The sequence below is a fragment of the Macaca fascicularis genome, chromosome 3 (genome assembly GCF_037993035.2).
Source record: "Macaca fascicularis isolate 582-1 chromosome 3, T2T-MFA8v1.1".
NCBI lineage: Eukaryota > Metazoa > Chordata > Mammalia > Primates > Cercopithecidae > Macaca > Macaca fascicularis.
The window spans coordinates 144,157,581-144,173,628 of NC_088377.1; the positions used below are offsets into that span (position 1 = coordinate 144,157,581).

Below are 16,048 nucleotides of genomic sequence, written 5' to 3' on the forward strand. Positions count from 1 at the left end.
TAGTTGCCTGTATATGAATGGGTTTATTATTGCATATAAGTTCTAATGAGTGTTAAACTTTATGATTGCTGTAACTGCATATCAGCTGATTTTTAGTTACTTCATTCATATATATTCATCCATTCATCATTTGTTCATTCCTTCATTTTAGGTCAACATATATATGATACCCATTTTGTGCCAGGTACCGTTGAAAGTACACACAAATTAGTACACTTAATTTTCATAAAATTTGTAACTGGTAGAAACTTAAATTGGACCACATTAAATTGTCAGTGTCCAACCATTTTTTGGCCAACAAAAATGGCACTTTCATGTGGTTCCACTTAATATTATTCCCATTTTATAGATGGTGAAACTGAGGCCATAAAGGTTAAGTAATTTGCCTAAAGTCACATAGCTATTAAGTGACAGAGCCAATATTCAAATCCAGGCAGTCTGGCTCCAAAGTCCATGCTGCTGCTTGAATTTTATATTCCAGTTGAATTAGTTGATATTGAAACATGGGCTATTTATGGGCCTAAAGAATCCCTACAGCGTGTGCTTCTCTGAATTTATGAAACATCTGATACGGTTTGGAATCCTTCATTCTTCATCCACCTTATTTAATGTCTGTCTGTAGAGGCAGTACAAAAGGAGTTGAAAGTGACCATTCATGAGGGGAATGGATGGTTTAAAGTTATCCCAATGGAATATGAGTTACGAGGTACACCTTAGAAAGAGTGAAGGATTTCAGGAAAACTACCTTTGTGACTTAAATTCTTAATTGTTTGTTGTTAACACAAAAAATTTGGTAGGGAAATGGATTGACAGTTTCAGGTTGGTTCATTACAGATATTCAAGCTTCTTTTGAAAATAAATGAAACTTATGGGGGACATTGTTATGCCTGGAGATGATAAAAATCCACTTTCTACCCAACTCACATTCCTTCACAGGGATAAGGGAAAACATAGAAAAATGTTATCCATAGCGGTCGAGAATTATAAGTAGACATATGGCTTGTGTCTGGGTCAGGTAAGGAAAAGGTGTTTCTCCTTTTTTTTTTAATTATAAAGTTCTAGGGTACATGTGCACAATGTGCAGGTTTGTAACATAGGTATACATGTGCCATGTTGGTTTGCTGCACCTATTAACTTGTCATTTACATTAGGTATATCTCCTAATGCTATCCCTCCCCCAGCTCCCCATCCCACAACAGGCCCCAGTGTGTGATGTTCCCCCACCCCTTGTCCAAGTGTTCTCATTGTTCAGTTCCCACCTATGAGTGAGAACATGTGGTGTTTGGTTTTCTGTCCTTGAGATAGTTTGCTGAGAATGATGGTTTCCAGCTTCACCCATGTCCCTGCAAAGGACATGAACTCATCCTTTCTTATGGCTGCATAGTATTCCATGCTCTCTCCTTTTCTCTTAAATGTTTATTTCCATCATGTGACATGGAAATAGATGGGCGGGAAGTGACACTGGATCATGTGTGTGTGTGTACACGTGCATGCTTGTATGAATTCAGGGTGTTTCTACATGCACATGTGTAAGTGCTTGCTTTCCAGGCCTACTGGACTAATGAGGACTATTTGAGTTAAACAATTGTCAGAAACTTGTAACATGAATTGGTTAAAGTTCAGAAGGGAATAATGGGGACCACAAGAAGGAAGTCAGGGTTTAGAGCTAGGGCATTTGCTTTTAAAAAAAGGAACTATATTGCACTTGCTGGCCAGAGGCGGCCAGGAGCCCTGGAAGATGAGGACTAAAGTTGGGTGGAGCTGATGACTAATTATAGCCAATTTGCTCTGTTGCTCAGAGCTGATGTACAGAGGCCAAGAACAGGTCCCTGAACTTGGGACTGTGCCCTGGGGATAGAGGATGAAGGGTCATCAGGGATCTTTAGGATATGAACACAGGGCTGGAGAGGGAAATTTGAATCCAGAAAATCAATAGGATCAATAATGTAGTGTAAACTTTTCTTCAGAAATAATTTTGTAACTTTTTTTTTTTTTTTACTAATAGTTTTGTGAAGAATTTCCAAATCCATTTGAAAAACTTTGTTGTTAATTAGTAAAATAGTGGAGTTTTTTTGGACTCAAGGAAGCTAGTGGACTTATCCTGTTAGCCCATTAACACATGCTTGTGGGCAGAGCCTGTACTTCATCTGACCCTTGATGTTACAAGGACTTAGGACTGTGCCCCATGGCTTGTGATTCATGTGTTTAGAGAGAGAAAATCCCATGATTTCTCTGAATCTAAGCCCTGCTCATTGGGCATCATCCTTTTGCCAGGTACCTTCCCAAGAGCTGGCTATGATTTTTCTGTCATTCCCACATTCAATCAGTTGCGAAGCCTGTGCCTGTTACCGTGCCTCTCTGATTCAGTGCCTCCGTTACCTCTGATCCATGTTCAGGCAATAGCTTCTCTATAGGTCTTCATAACTTCTGTAGCAAACTGTTACTCCAACTCATTCTTTCCTGTTGCCATATTAATATCCCAATGGTAAATCTTCTTTCTGTCCCTCTTAAAAACTTTCATTGCCTCCTCAGTCTCTCAAATTAATACATCTCTGTCATTCAGCATTCAACCTCTGTCACCTGCACTCACAAGCATAGAACTGGTCACATTTTTTTAAATGTCTGTTTTTTGTAATTGTCTCCCCCACCAGACTGTAAGGTGTATGGGAGCAGCAATTGTGCCTGCTTTGCTTATTTTTGTACTTTTAGCCCCTTGCCAGGTGTGTGGAAGGGATGTGCTGAATAAATTAGCTTTTCCAACCTTACCTCTTAATCATTCTCCTAATATGATTCCAACCCACCTGGACCATTTACTATTTTCTGAATATGCCCTATGCTTTCTCATCTTCCCTCTGTTCATGTTCTATTAACACAGCTGCCAGTTATTGAGTAACAGTGATATTATGGTTGAAAGCCTACACTACACTCACACAGTTGATGCAATTTCAACTTACACATTATTATTTATAGGATCCTGGGCAAGTTTCCTAGCTCCTGTGAATCTTGCCTTTTGGCTTTTCCACTTATGAAGTGGGAATCTAGTAATTCCCACCCCATAGTTTTGTATGAGGATCAGATGAGCCAGTACACAGTTTGAAAGCCTTGGTACAGGCCCAGTATGGGTTGCGATTGTTATATTGCATGCTAGGCTCTTCATAGACCTGGCTGTAGTTCTCAAAGCAGCCTGTGGGAAAGGTACTGGTGGTTTCATTTTAGAGATGAAGAAATGGAGGCTCAGAAAGGCTTAGTTGCCTGCAGCTGGTGAGTAATAGAGCAGGATTGTGGCCTAGGGCTGCTCATGCCAAACCTGGCTTTTTCTACTGTCCCCGCTCATTTCCACTCATAGGAATTGCATCTATCCTTTGAAGCTCCCCACAAATGCCATCACTTCCAAGAGAGCTGTTTTGATTCTCTCCTGGTCTGATACCTTCTCCCATGCATGATGTTCTTATCTTTGTCAATAGTAGCATACTTAGAGATCTGGGTTTTTGAGGGTAGCTCTACCCATGAGACAGGCTTGAGAATGCCTGCCTCTCCACTGAATTCCTATAAATTTGCTATCTGGCCATATTGTTTTAATTCTTTCTTTACTATTCTTTAGTCCAAGTAGACTCTAAAAGCCTTTCTCTGGGGCATACCCAGAGATCAGCCATATAAACTATTCTCTTCTGGTCCAAATTTGTTTCCCTTCAGCAAAAAGGTCCTCATCCCAACAACCTTTTAGTCTGGACGTATGAAGTCTGAAGTGCTTCTGTATGCTTTCGCTACCTTACTGTAGAATCACAAACATATCAAACTGTGAAACCATTGAGCAGGCCTTGCTCTCTTTTTGCATAGGAATGGACCCAAGGAGCAGGGAATGTATAGTTACCAGAAACTTAGTATAGACCCAGCATGATATTTAGTTATGAATAATACAGAGAAGGAAACTTGGACCTTGTTTTCAAGAAATTTAGTTGGTTCCAGGCACCAAGCACTGAACTAAGTGCTTTATTAACATGATCTAATCCATTCCCTGGGGGCTGCTGGAGCTGTTGGCTGACTGCGTTTACCCTCCGGATCTCTCATCCTAGGTTTTCATACTCTGCACACCATCCTCGGGGTCCACTGTCTCCCTTTGCATAACCTGCTGCATTGCATTGACAGTGGAGTGTTGCTTCTCACTGAAACAGCTGTCGTAAGGCTCATGAAAGGTAAGAGGCCCTGAGTTTGCCAGAGTGCTAGTTCCAGTCAGAGCACCGCCAAGGCTAGCTTCTTGGGCGTGCAACCTGTGCAGTCACAAAGAGCCTGGCTGCACTAAGAGTCCCCTTTTCAGTTTAATGCTGCATTACATCTTGAAATTCTTAGTAATATTTGAACAAGGGCTTGCTCATGTTCATTTTATGCTGAGCCCCACAAATTATACAGCTGGTCCTGTGAGCACAATCCATTCCCTGTAATCATCTTTTGGGCCCATTTAAAGTGTCTTAGCCCTTCAAGAGGTCCTAAGGGACTTTACAATCCACATACAACTATTAGATTCCTTTTCTGTGCAAGAGGGCACTTGAGGCTAGGAGCCTCTGCAGGCTCGTTTCTCAAGAAAATGTCACGAAATGGCTTACTTTCAGCTATTAACGCTGTCGTTTCAAAGTTAGACTAGAAATGCAAGGAAAATTATTGAAAGGGGCAATGCTTATATGGATTTGAACTTTAAATTCTGTAGTATAATCACTCAATTCAATTGTATTTTAAGATGATTTTTGTTTATATGAAAGCATTTGTCATTCCTCAAGGTACCTTCTGTTTTAAGTTAGTCAATAAAATTGCTTTGTACCTGGCAGCCTGTTACAGAAAAATCCCTTTTTATTCAGAGAGTCAGAGTAAAATTTCCAAAATGCTGTTAGATTAGCTTCAGACTACACAGTTGGGATATGTCTTATCAAGATGAACCACTCAAGTATTAATATTAACTTGCTGAAGTATCAAAACAGGTATTTGTTTCATTTGCCAATCTCTAACTTTTTTGTAGATCTGGACAATACAGAGAAAAATGAAAAACTGAAATTCAGTATCATTTTGCGGCTTCCTCCGGTAATCCTAAGTTACATTTTATTTTCTCCCTAAGTTTTGGCATGACCCTCCTTCAATTTCTTCTTGCAAGAAGAGCATTTACTTGCTTTGGGTTAAAGTCAATTGAATCGTTTCACTTTTCAATGCTTCCAAGAAATCCCACCCGTCCCCAGCCCTCTGTCAGCTGTTTCCCACTGGGCCTACAAAGCACTTGCTCCTCTGGCTCTGCACTGCCTTGGCACAGTCCAGTGAGAACATTAAGCCATTTTCGCCTCTTAGGAAACCACACTAATATTTACATCTGAGTCTGAGAGGGAGGGAGAGGGGAAACGTGCTTTTGCATTTAAACAGATTTAAATTGGATACATTTGAACACAGGTGAGGACAGAAGGTTCTAGAACGGTATTTCCCCTTACTGCATTTCTACCATGGTAGGAAGACATTCCCGGGTGAAAGGAAGAATGAGAAACACAAGGGAATATCAACACTCAGAGTCAGAGATACTATGAAAATATGAAATTCCACAGCAGGGTCTTTCGAGACTCTAACTCTGCAAACTTCCTGACCTGAAGCCAGCTCCATCTGCTGTGTACACGCCTTGCACACTTGCACCTCTGGCACTGTCCTCTCATGAACGGCTGTCTGTTGTCTTTCTGGACCTAATCGCCCTTCTCTGTAGTAGCCCTTCCCCCTCACTCACAGGCTTACTGAAGCAAAGGCAAGAATAGAAAACAAAGCATATTTTCCATAGCTAGATCTCTCTGGGGAACATTGCTGAATATTTAGTTTGGTCTCCAAATCTGTTTATTTCCCCAGTACTCTTAGGGAATTAAAATTTTCTAGGTGAGACAATGGCAGAGAAGTTGATATAAACATGCATACACCCCTTAGTTTCCTGTCAAAACATCAGAGTTGGCATGCCCATCTCTGGTTTTGAAGAGCAGCGGATAAACTCCATTTCAGTAAAAGGGTTTGGCAACATCAGTGTATAAACCACTTTCCTCAATGTAGCATTTGAGAGAGTATTTACTCCCTCATTGAAACTTCATAGGAACATGGCATTTCTCCAAGGGTCCTTATCATCAAGGGCCTGTCTTAGGCTAACCAGCTACTTTGGAATAATGCTTTTATAATTATGAATAGATATAAGGTATGTTTACTTAATATAGTGTGCTGTATATTCTCTACCTTTTTTTCAATTTGCATAATAGCTTATTGGTCAGAAGATTTGTAGACTTTGGGATCATCCTATGAGTTCTAACATCATTTCACGGAACCACGTGACGCGACTGCTTCAGAACTATAAGAAACAGGTGAGTTTCTCTGAAAGCACAGCCAACTAAATGTTTTTAGGATCCTGTTTGCCCGTGACAACATATCTATATGGACAGCAATTATAGTTCTTATCACTTTATTTTAAAATTGTGCTTATTGTGGAGAACCAACTTACACCTGAAGTGGTTTCCCTTTTAGCCTCGGAATTCTATGATTGACAAGTCATCGTTCAGTGTAGAATTTCTGCCTCTGAACTACTTCATTGAAATTCTGACAGATATAGAGTCCTCCAATCAAGGTAATTTACTCCCTGTTCTCAGGGTCTTTCCACTTTTCCCTTGACACATCAGTCCTTCCCTATTCACTTCTGTGAACTGACACATCAGTCCTTCCCTATTCACTTCTGTGAACTGTTTTCTTTCCAAAATCCTTTTACATACAAGTAGGCCCTTATAGCAGTTGGTTTACATTAGCAGTACACAATTTACTACCTAAATTACCAAATATATAATCACCTCTGAAGTTTTAAGAGTCAAGAGGTTTAAAGTCCATTTGGTTGATGCAAATGTTCTTGGTGCTGAAGTTTAATAAAATTTAAAAACACATTCTCAAAAAAATCATTTTACTAAAATATAATTATAATTTTAATGAGCTGTGAGCACAAAGTTATAAATGTTTCATGGCCCCATAGTAACTCTTTTTCCCTGCCCCCTCCCCATGTTTTTCCAGCCCTGTATCCTTTTGAAGGACATGACAATGTGGATGCAGAATTTGTAGAGGAAGCAGCTCTGAAACACACCACAATGCTTTTAGGCTTATGAAAAAGAAAACGCAATTGGATCTGCTGCTGCCATTTTAATCTTGCTCATTAACCTTACTCCTGTTGAGAATCCTTTAGCAATATTTAAAATTGGTAACAAAACTAAGAAATTGTTCAGCCATTTGAGTTTCAGGTTGGTACACGTTCAGACAGAACTATAACTGCTGTATCACATTCCAATTTTGAATAGTCATTGAGCAACCAAGTGTAGAGAAATGATAAATGGTCTAAGAAGGCATACAGTGGCATAAACTATGCTCTTCCTAGTAGCTTAATAGGCCACAAGCTAGTTGCACTCTGAAATAAAATATGCTTTAAAAATGTAGGGAACAGTGCTTAGAAAAGCAAAAACGAGGTGTGTCATTGAAATAAGAAGAAGAAAATTAAATGTTATGTAAGAACACTATTTGGAAAGAGATTCCTTTTAAAAACTGAGTTTGTACTAAATCAGATTTGCCATGTCCAGCACAGAATAATTTGTACTTAGTATTTACAGCAGGGTTTGTCTTTGTGAATTCAGATGAAATGTATTTAATTTTTTTATATTTATAAAACGTTGATTTAGGAATATTTTGTCATTAAAAAACCTGAAAACAAAGTTTTGGCCTGACTTTCCCTGTTGTTTGAATGTAGCCTTTTTATTGAAGCCAAGAATCATGAGTCTATGAACTTTTTTTTTTTCAAAGGCCACCATGTGACACCTAACTCATTCTACCATTTCCTTTTTTCACTTTTCTATAGTGATTTCATTCTAACCCACAAATACAGTTGCAACCCAAGGTCAGCCCACAACCCTTTGCTTTTCTGTCTTCAGACTGAACTTGAGATTTTAATGATTATAAATATCATTAGCTGGTATGATCATTCAACTTCCTGTCTAAAATAATTTTGTTCTAAAAATTGTCCTCTCTTATAGAATTACCCTTTTTGGTCAAATACTTCATGGTCACCAATGACTAGGCTCAAAATCTTGGAGCCTAGTCAATGCAATGCTGATTCTTTCTCTTGATAAGGTCATTATCTTTCAATCCCTGCTTTCATTCATTTCTTTGCATACCTGGATTGTTCTAGCTGCTCCCTAAGGTCTAAATTTATCTTAAATATATTTGAGAAAAACACTAGTTTGATCTGGTCACTCTGCTCATAATCTTTTAATAACTTGCCATTCATTATAGGATAAAATTCAAACTCCTTGACATGCAAAGTATCCCAAATTCCTGCCTTATACAATATGAACATTTTCTTCCAGCCAGGTCAGTTCATTGGGCCTTGAACACAATTCTTGTCTTAGTTCCAAGCCTCGCTTTAGGTTATTTTGCACACCTGGATTCCCTTCTCGTCTGTTAAAATCTTATTCATGCTTACGAGTCAGATAAACAGTTCTGTGATCCAGGCCATTCTAGCACCTGGTGGCATCTTCCTTCTGAGCCAGTATCATGCATTGTAATATTTAAGTATCCCTCCCTTTGTGATGTTATTTTTCTATTCTTAGGTTGCTCAAACTTCCTATGTGTGTATTTTTGAATCCCTAATGAGGTTACTAATTCCTACAATACAGGAACTATGTTTAAATATGCAGTATTTCTTATTTTCAAAGGCAATTCCAAGTAATTGCTTTATGACTCACCAAGCAGGTTAGATTTAGGCTGAGAGAGATTAAATTTCTTTTAAATCTGGCAGGATTAGGACCTTGTACAGATGAATTTAGTAAAATAAAGGGATGGAATATTTCTCACTCCCAGAGTTGCAAAATAAAATTCATAACGCTACCAGTATGAAATAAAGATACTTTCACCCCCTTCCCTCCAGAAACACCGCTGGCCCAGCTAAACAGTCATGCAGCCATGTCATGGGCTTGAGAAACAGCCCTGTGCCCACCCCTGGCAGACATACCCCCCAAGCCTGCTGAGCAGCTGTGTGCCCATGAACTGGACCTGAGAAATGGCCCCATGGGCTACCCCTAATAGACATGATCCCAGGCTAGCTGAGCAGCCTTGCACCCACATACTGGGCTTGAGAAGCAGCTCCATGGGCTGCTCCCAGGCTGGCTGAGCACCTATGTGCCTGTGTCCTGAGCCAGAGAAACAGTCCTGTGGACCACCCTCAGCAGACACATACCCAGGCTAGCTGAGATGCTGTATGACCATGTCCCAGGCCTGAGAAACAGCCCTGTGAGGTGTCCCTACCAAACATGCCTCCAGGCCAGCTGACCAGCTGTGCGTCTGCATACCAGGCCTGAAAAACAGCCCCATAGGATGCTTCTCATAGGCACATGTTCTGGCCTGCCAAGCAGACTTGCACCTGTGCCCTAGGCCTGATGATAAACAGCCCTGTGGGCCACTATCAGCAAATGTGCCCCTAGGCCAGCCATGCAGCCTTGTGCCTGCATTCTGGGCGTGAGAAACAGCACCATGGGCTGCCCTTGGCAGACACGTCCCTAGGCTGAGCAACCACATGCCCATGTTCCTAGCCAAAGTAAAAGCTCCGTGGCTTCAACTCCAGCAAGCCAGACTCCAAGCTGACTGATCCACCATGTGCAGGCATCTGCCCTCAACTTGAAAAATAGCCTGGTGAGCCCACCCCAGTTGCCACATACTTTCTCAATCTAGGCCACTGAGAAACATCACTAGTGTGGATTGCAGCTGAAGAAACTTTAAAGATAGCACACTAGTCTCCTTCCAGCTAGAATGAAGGCCAATGCACTCCACTGAACTGACACCCCACAACTCATTTATACAAATAAGTCTTTCCCTATGAAACCTCCATAAAATTGGAAGAGCTGACTTTTCCACCAGATGCATAGAAATCAATGTAAGGACATATCAAACATGAAAAAGTAAAGAAACATGACACGTTCAAAGGAAAACAATAATTCTCCAGTAACAGACCCCAATTATAACAAAATATAGGAAATGCCAAAAAATCAAAATAATAATCCTAAGGAAACTCAGATTCAAGAGAATACAGATACATAATTCAACAAAATCAGGAAAACAATTCATGATTTGAATGAGAAATCCAACAAAGAACCAAACAAATCCTACAGTTGAAGGATTCAATGAATGAAAAACACAATTGAGGGCTGCAACAAGACTAAACCAAGCAGAAGAAAGAATCTCTAAACTTCAAGTATTTTGAAATAATATAGGCAGACAAAGTAAAAAGAATAAAAAGGAATGAAGAAAGCCTATAGGATTTATGGAAAACTATTAAGTGAACAAGTAATCATATTATGGGCATTCCAAAAGGAGAAGAGAAGGGAAAAGATGAGGGAAACATATGTAATGAATAGAAAACTTCACAAGTCATGAGGGAAGGGTGGACATCCAGGTCCAGGAAGCTAAAAGAACCACAAATAGATTCAAGCCAAACAAGTCATCTCCAAGGCACATTGTAGTCAAATTATCAAAAGGCAACAATAAAGAATGCTAAAAGCAGCAAGAAAAAAATGTCAAGTCACATATAAGGTAAACCCCATTAGATTAATAGCAGATTGCTCAGCATAAAACTTACAGACTAGGAGAGAATGGGTTGATATCATCAAAGTACTGAAAGGAAAAAAAAAAGCCAACAATATTATGTCTAGAAAAGCTATCCTCCACAAATGAAGGAGAAATAAAATATTTCACAGACAAACTAAAACTAAGGACATCTATCACCACTAGACAGGCCTTACATGAAATCCCATAAGAAATACTCAAGGGAGTCTTACATCTGGAAGTGAAAAGACAATCACCATCCTCATGAAAATATGTGAAACTGGCTGGACATGGTTGCTCACACCTGTAATCTTAGCACTTTGAAAGCCTGAGGTGGGGAGGATCGCTTGAAGCCACAAGTTCAAGGCTGGCCTGCAAAACATAGTGAGACTCTGTCTCTACAGGAAAAAAAAAAAAAAAAAAAATTAAAAACATGCAAAACTGGCAAACTCATCCATAGAGCCAATACACAAAAATAAAGGACTCAAACCTTATTACTACAGAAAACCATCTACCCACAAAACTAAATAAGAGGAAGGGACAAAGAATAAATAAAACAACCAGAAAACAATCAATAAAATGACAGGAGTAAGTCCTCACCTGTCAATAATAACCTAAAATGTAAATGGATTAAATCCCCCACTTAAAATATGTAGACTCAGTGGGTGGATCATGGCAGATGGGATGCAGGACTAGATTGCAGCTCCAGAAGAGAAGCATGCAGAGGCTTGCATTATGAATATTAGCTTCAGATCGACTACAAGAACAGACCATCAATCCTGAGAGGACCCACAGATCCTCTGAAGGAAGCAGACTGCTCCTGCAGGACCTGGGAGACACCCCAAATACTGTGAGTGCCCCAATCGTGGAAGTGGGAAACGGAGACCCTCCTCTCCCAGACACACACCCCCACTGGAGAAGCTGAATGTCTGTCTGTGGGAGAAGTTCCCGACCTTACCTGGAACTGAGACAAGTTAGAGTCGCGCTGAGTGAAATACAGGGGTAGAGGAAGTAGCAGAAAGGCACTGGGAGCTCGCTGGATCCCCAAGCAGCCCATTCCTGCCTGGCACCACAGGGATCCATCAGGAGGGCGGCCAGAGGAGCAGGGGGTAAGACTCCACAGGGAGAAGGACTTCTCTAGCTGAACTTTGTAACAATTTGAACGGGGCCAGAAGCCTCCTGGCCAGAATTTGGGGAGAGTGCGAAACCGGCTTGCAGACTTCACAGGTGGGGAAAGAACTAAAGCCCTTTTCTTTTGCAGCTGGGAGGCGGAAAGCCTTGGGCAAGTTTTCAAGCCCAACTTGCCCTCCGCCTGGAAACAAGACTTTGGGCTATTGTGGGTGGCACCGTGGGAGTGAGACTAGCCTTTCAGTTTGTATGGGAGCTGGGTGAGGCCTGTGACTGCTGGCTTTCCTTCACTTCCCTGACAACCTGCATGACTCAGCAGAGGCAGCCGTAATCCTCCTACGTAGGCAAATCCAGTGACCTGGGAATCTCAACCCCCTCCACCACAGCAGCTGCAGCAAGACCTGCCCAAGGAGAGTCTGAGCTTAGACACACCTAGCCCCATCCCCATCTGATAGTCCTTCCCTACCCACCCTGGTAGTGGAAGGCAAAGGACATATAATCTTGGGAGTTCTAGGGCCACAGCCACCTCTGGTTCCTCTCCACACTACTATAGCTAATGCTTTCTGGAAAGTGCTATCTCTTTCTGGTGGGAGGAGGCCAACCAGCACAAAAATAGAGCATTAAGCCACCAAAGCTAAGGACCCCCATGGAGTCCACTGCACCCTATGCCACCTCCACCAGAACAGGCACTGGTAACCATGGCTAAAAGACCCATAGATGGTTCACATCACAGGACTCTGTAGACAACCCTCAGTACCAGCCTGGAGCCAGGTAGATTAGCTGGGTGGCTAGACCCAAAAGAGAGACAACAGTCACTGTGGTTCGGCTCACAGGAAGCCACATCCACAGGAAAAGGCAGAGAGTACTACATCAAGGGAACACCCTGTGGGACAAAAAAAATTTGAACAATAGCCTTCAGCCTTAGACCTTCTCTCTGACAGAGCCTACCCAAATGAGAAGGAACCAGAAAACCAACCCTAGTAATATGACAAAACAAGACTGGTCAACACCCCCCCAAAATCACATTAGTTCACCAGCAATGGATCCAGACCAAGAAGAAATACCTGATTTACCTGAAAAAGAATTCAGGAGGTTAGTTATTAAGCTAATCAGGGAAGGATCAGAGAAAGGTGAAGTCCAATGCAAGGAAATCCAAAAAATGATACAAGAAGTGAAGGGAGAAATATTCAAAGAAATAGACAGCTTAAAGAAAAAACAAAATTCAGGAAACTTTGGACACACTTTCAGAAATGCAAAATGCTTTGGAAAGTCTCAGCAATAGAATTGAACAAGTAGAAGAAAGAAATTCAGAGCTCAAAGACAAGGTCTTCAAATTAACCCAATCCAATGAAGACAAAAAAATAAAATATGAACAAAGCCTCCAAGAAGTCTGGAATGATGTTAAACAACCAAACTTAAGAATGATCAGTGTTCCTGAGAAAGAAAACAATTCTAAAAGCTTGGAAAACGTATTTAGGGGAATAATCGAGGAAAATTTCCCTGACCTTGCTAGAGACCTAGACAGGCAAACACAAGAAGCACAATGAACACCTGGGAAATACATCACAAAAAGATCTTTGCCTAGGCACATTGCCATCAGGTTATCCAAAGTTAAGACAAAGGAAAGAATCTTAAGAGCTGTGAGAGAGAAGCACCAGGTAACCTAGAAAGGAAAACCTATCAGATTTAACAGCAGACTTCTCAGCAGAAACCCCACAAGCTAGAAGGGATTGGGGGTCTTGTCTTCAACCTCCTCAAGCAAAACAAATATCAGCCAAGAATTTGGTATCCAGCAAACCTAAGCATCACATATGAAGGAAAGATATTTTCAGACAAACAAATGCTGATCAAATTCACCATTACCAAGCCACCACTACCAGAACTGCTAAAAGCTCTAAATCTTGAAACAAATCCTAGAAACACATCAAAACACAATCTCATTAAAGCATAAATCACACAAGACTTATAAAACAAAAATACAAGTTAAAAAAAATAACAAAAATTTCCAAAAGTACACAGGCAACAAAGAGCATGATACCTCACATGGTACCTCACATTTCAATACTAACATTGAATCTAAATGGCCTAAATGCTCCACTTCCTAAACATATATGCACCTAACACTGGAGCTCCCAAATTTATAAAACAATACTAATAGGCCTAAGAAATGAGATAGACAGAAACACCATAATAGTGGGGGACTTGCAAAACTCCACTGACAGCACTTAGGGAGGTCAACAAGACAGAAGGTCAACAAAGAAACAATGCGTTTTAACTATACCCTGGAACAAATGGACTTAACAGATACATACAGAACATTTCGTCTAACAGCCACAGAATACACATTCTATTCAATAGTGCATGGAACTTTCTCCAAGATAGACCATATGATAGGCCATAAAACAAGCCTCAATACATTTAAGAAAATTTAAGTTATATCAAGCACTCTCTTAGACCACAGTGAAATAAAACTGGAAATCAGTTCCAAAAGGAACCTTCAAAACCATGCAAATACATGGAAATTAAATAACCTGCTCCTGAATGAGCATTGGGTCAAAAACAATCAACATGGAAAATAAAAAATTCTTCAAACTGAATGACAATAAATGACACAACCTATCAAAACCTCTGGAATACACCTAAGGTATAGTAAGAGCAAAGTTCATAGCCCTAAACGCCTATATCAGAAAGTCTGAAAGAGCACAGACAATCTAAGTTCACACTTCAAAGATCTAGAGAAACAAGAACAAGCCAAACCCAAATCCAGCAGAAGAAAGGAAATAACCAAGATCAGAGCAGAACTAAACAAATTGAAACAAACAAAAATACAAAAGGTAAATGAAACAAAAAGTTGTTTCTTTGAAAAGGTAAATAAAATTGATAGGCCATTAGCAAGATTAACCAAGAAAAGAAGAGAGAAAATCCAAATAACCTCACACTGAGAAACGAAAAGGAGATATTACAACTTACACCACTGAAGTACAAAAGATCGTTCAAGGCTAATATGAACGCCTTTATGCACATAAACTAGAAAACATAGAAGAGATGGATAAATTCTTGGAAAAATACAACCTTCTTAGCTTAAATCAGGAAGAATTAGACACCCTGAACAGACCAATAACAAGCAGCAAGATGGAAACGGTAGTTTAAACATTACCAACAAAAGGCCGGGCGCGGTGGCTCATGCCTGTAATCCCAGCACTTTGGGAGGCCGAGGCGGGTGGATCACTTGAGGTCAGGAGTTTGAGACCAGCCTGGCCAATGTGGCAAAACTCTGTCTCTACTAAATACACAAACATTAACCAAGTGTTGTGGTGCATGCTGTAGTCCCAGCTACTCTGGAGGCTCAGGCAGGAGAATCACTTGAACCCAGGAGGCGGAAGTTGCAGTGAGCTGAGATCACACCACTGCACTCCAGCCTGGACAAGAGTGAAACTCTGTCAAAAAAATTACCCCCACAAAAAAGTCCAGTACCAGATGGATTCACAGCAGAATTCTACCAGACATTCAGAGAAGAATTGGTACCAATCCTTTTGACAGTATTCCATAGGCTAGAGAAAGAAGGAACCCTCCCTAATCCATTCTATGAAGCCAACATCGCCCTAATACCAAAACCAGGAAAAGACACAACCAAAACAGAAAACTACAGACCAATATCCTTGATGAACATAGATGCTAAAATCCTTAACAAAATACTAGCTAACTGAATCCACAAGATATCAAAAAGAGAATCCACCATAATCAAGTAGGTTTCATACCAGGTTTGCAGGGATGGTTTAACATACGCAAGCCAGTAAATGTGATAAACCACATAAACAGAATTAAAAACAAAAATTACATGATCATCTCAATAGGTGCAGAAAAAGCATTTGACAGAATCCAACATCGCTTTATGATTAATATCCTTAGCAAAATCGGCATACAAGGGACATACCTTAATGTAATAAAAGCCATCTATGACAAACCCACAACCAACATAATACTGAATGGGGAAAAGTTGAAAGCATTCCCTCTGAGAACTGGAACAAGACAAGGATGCCCACTCTCACCACTCCTCTTCAACACAGTACTGGAAGTCCTAGCCAGAGCAATCAGGCAAAAGAAATAAAGGATATCCAAATCGATAAAGAGGTAGTCAAATTGTCCCTGTTTGCTGACAATATGATTGTTTACCTTGAAAACCCTAAAGACTCCCCCAGAAAGCTCCTAGAACTGATAAAAGAATTCAGCAAAGTTTCCAGATACAAGATTAATGTACACAAATCAGTAACTCTTCTATACACCAATGGTGACCCAG

General features: G+C 40.5%; 2 protein-coding genes and 1 long non-coding RNA gene across 18 annotated transcripts in view; 1 reads left to right on the top strand and 2 right to left on the bottom strand.

Moving 5' to 3' along the window:
• Positions 1–7,742, top strand: part of GSAP (gamma-secretase activating protein) — a 104,947-nt gene extending 97,205 nt beyond the window's left edge. For all 16 annotated transcript variants that reach the window (XR_012432746.1, XR_012432747.1, XR_012432749.1 and 13 more), the window contains 5 exons: positions 4,074–4,193; positions 5,009–5,070; positions 6,261–6,362; positions 6,523–6,622; positions 7,054–7,742. Coding sequence is in view for 12 of the 16 variants with exons in the window: in XM_045387560.2 (XP_045243495.2) it covers positions 4,074–4,193; positions 5,009–5,070; positions 6,261–6,362; positions 6,523–6,622; positions 7,054–7,145 (476 nt within the window). In the remaining 4 variants the exon portion in view is untranslated. The remainder of the gene's footprint in view (positions 1–4,073; positions 4,194–5,008; positions 5,071–6,260; positions 6,363–6,522; positions 6,623–7,053) is intronic.
• CCDC146 (coiled-coil domain containing 146) overlaps positions 1–16,048 on the bottom strand; it is a 245,750-nt gene that overhangs the window by 33,421 nt on the left and 196,281 nt on the right. The gene's annotated exons all lie outside the window — the stretch shown is intronic.
• LOC141409910 (uncharacterized) lies at positions 8,069–11,787 on the bottom strand. Its single transcript, XR_012432755.1, has 2 exons — positions 11,582–11,787; positions 8,069–11,021 (listed from the first exon to the last, which is right to left on the bottom strand). It is a non-coding gene; the product is annotated as an uncharacterized lncRNA (long non-coding RNA).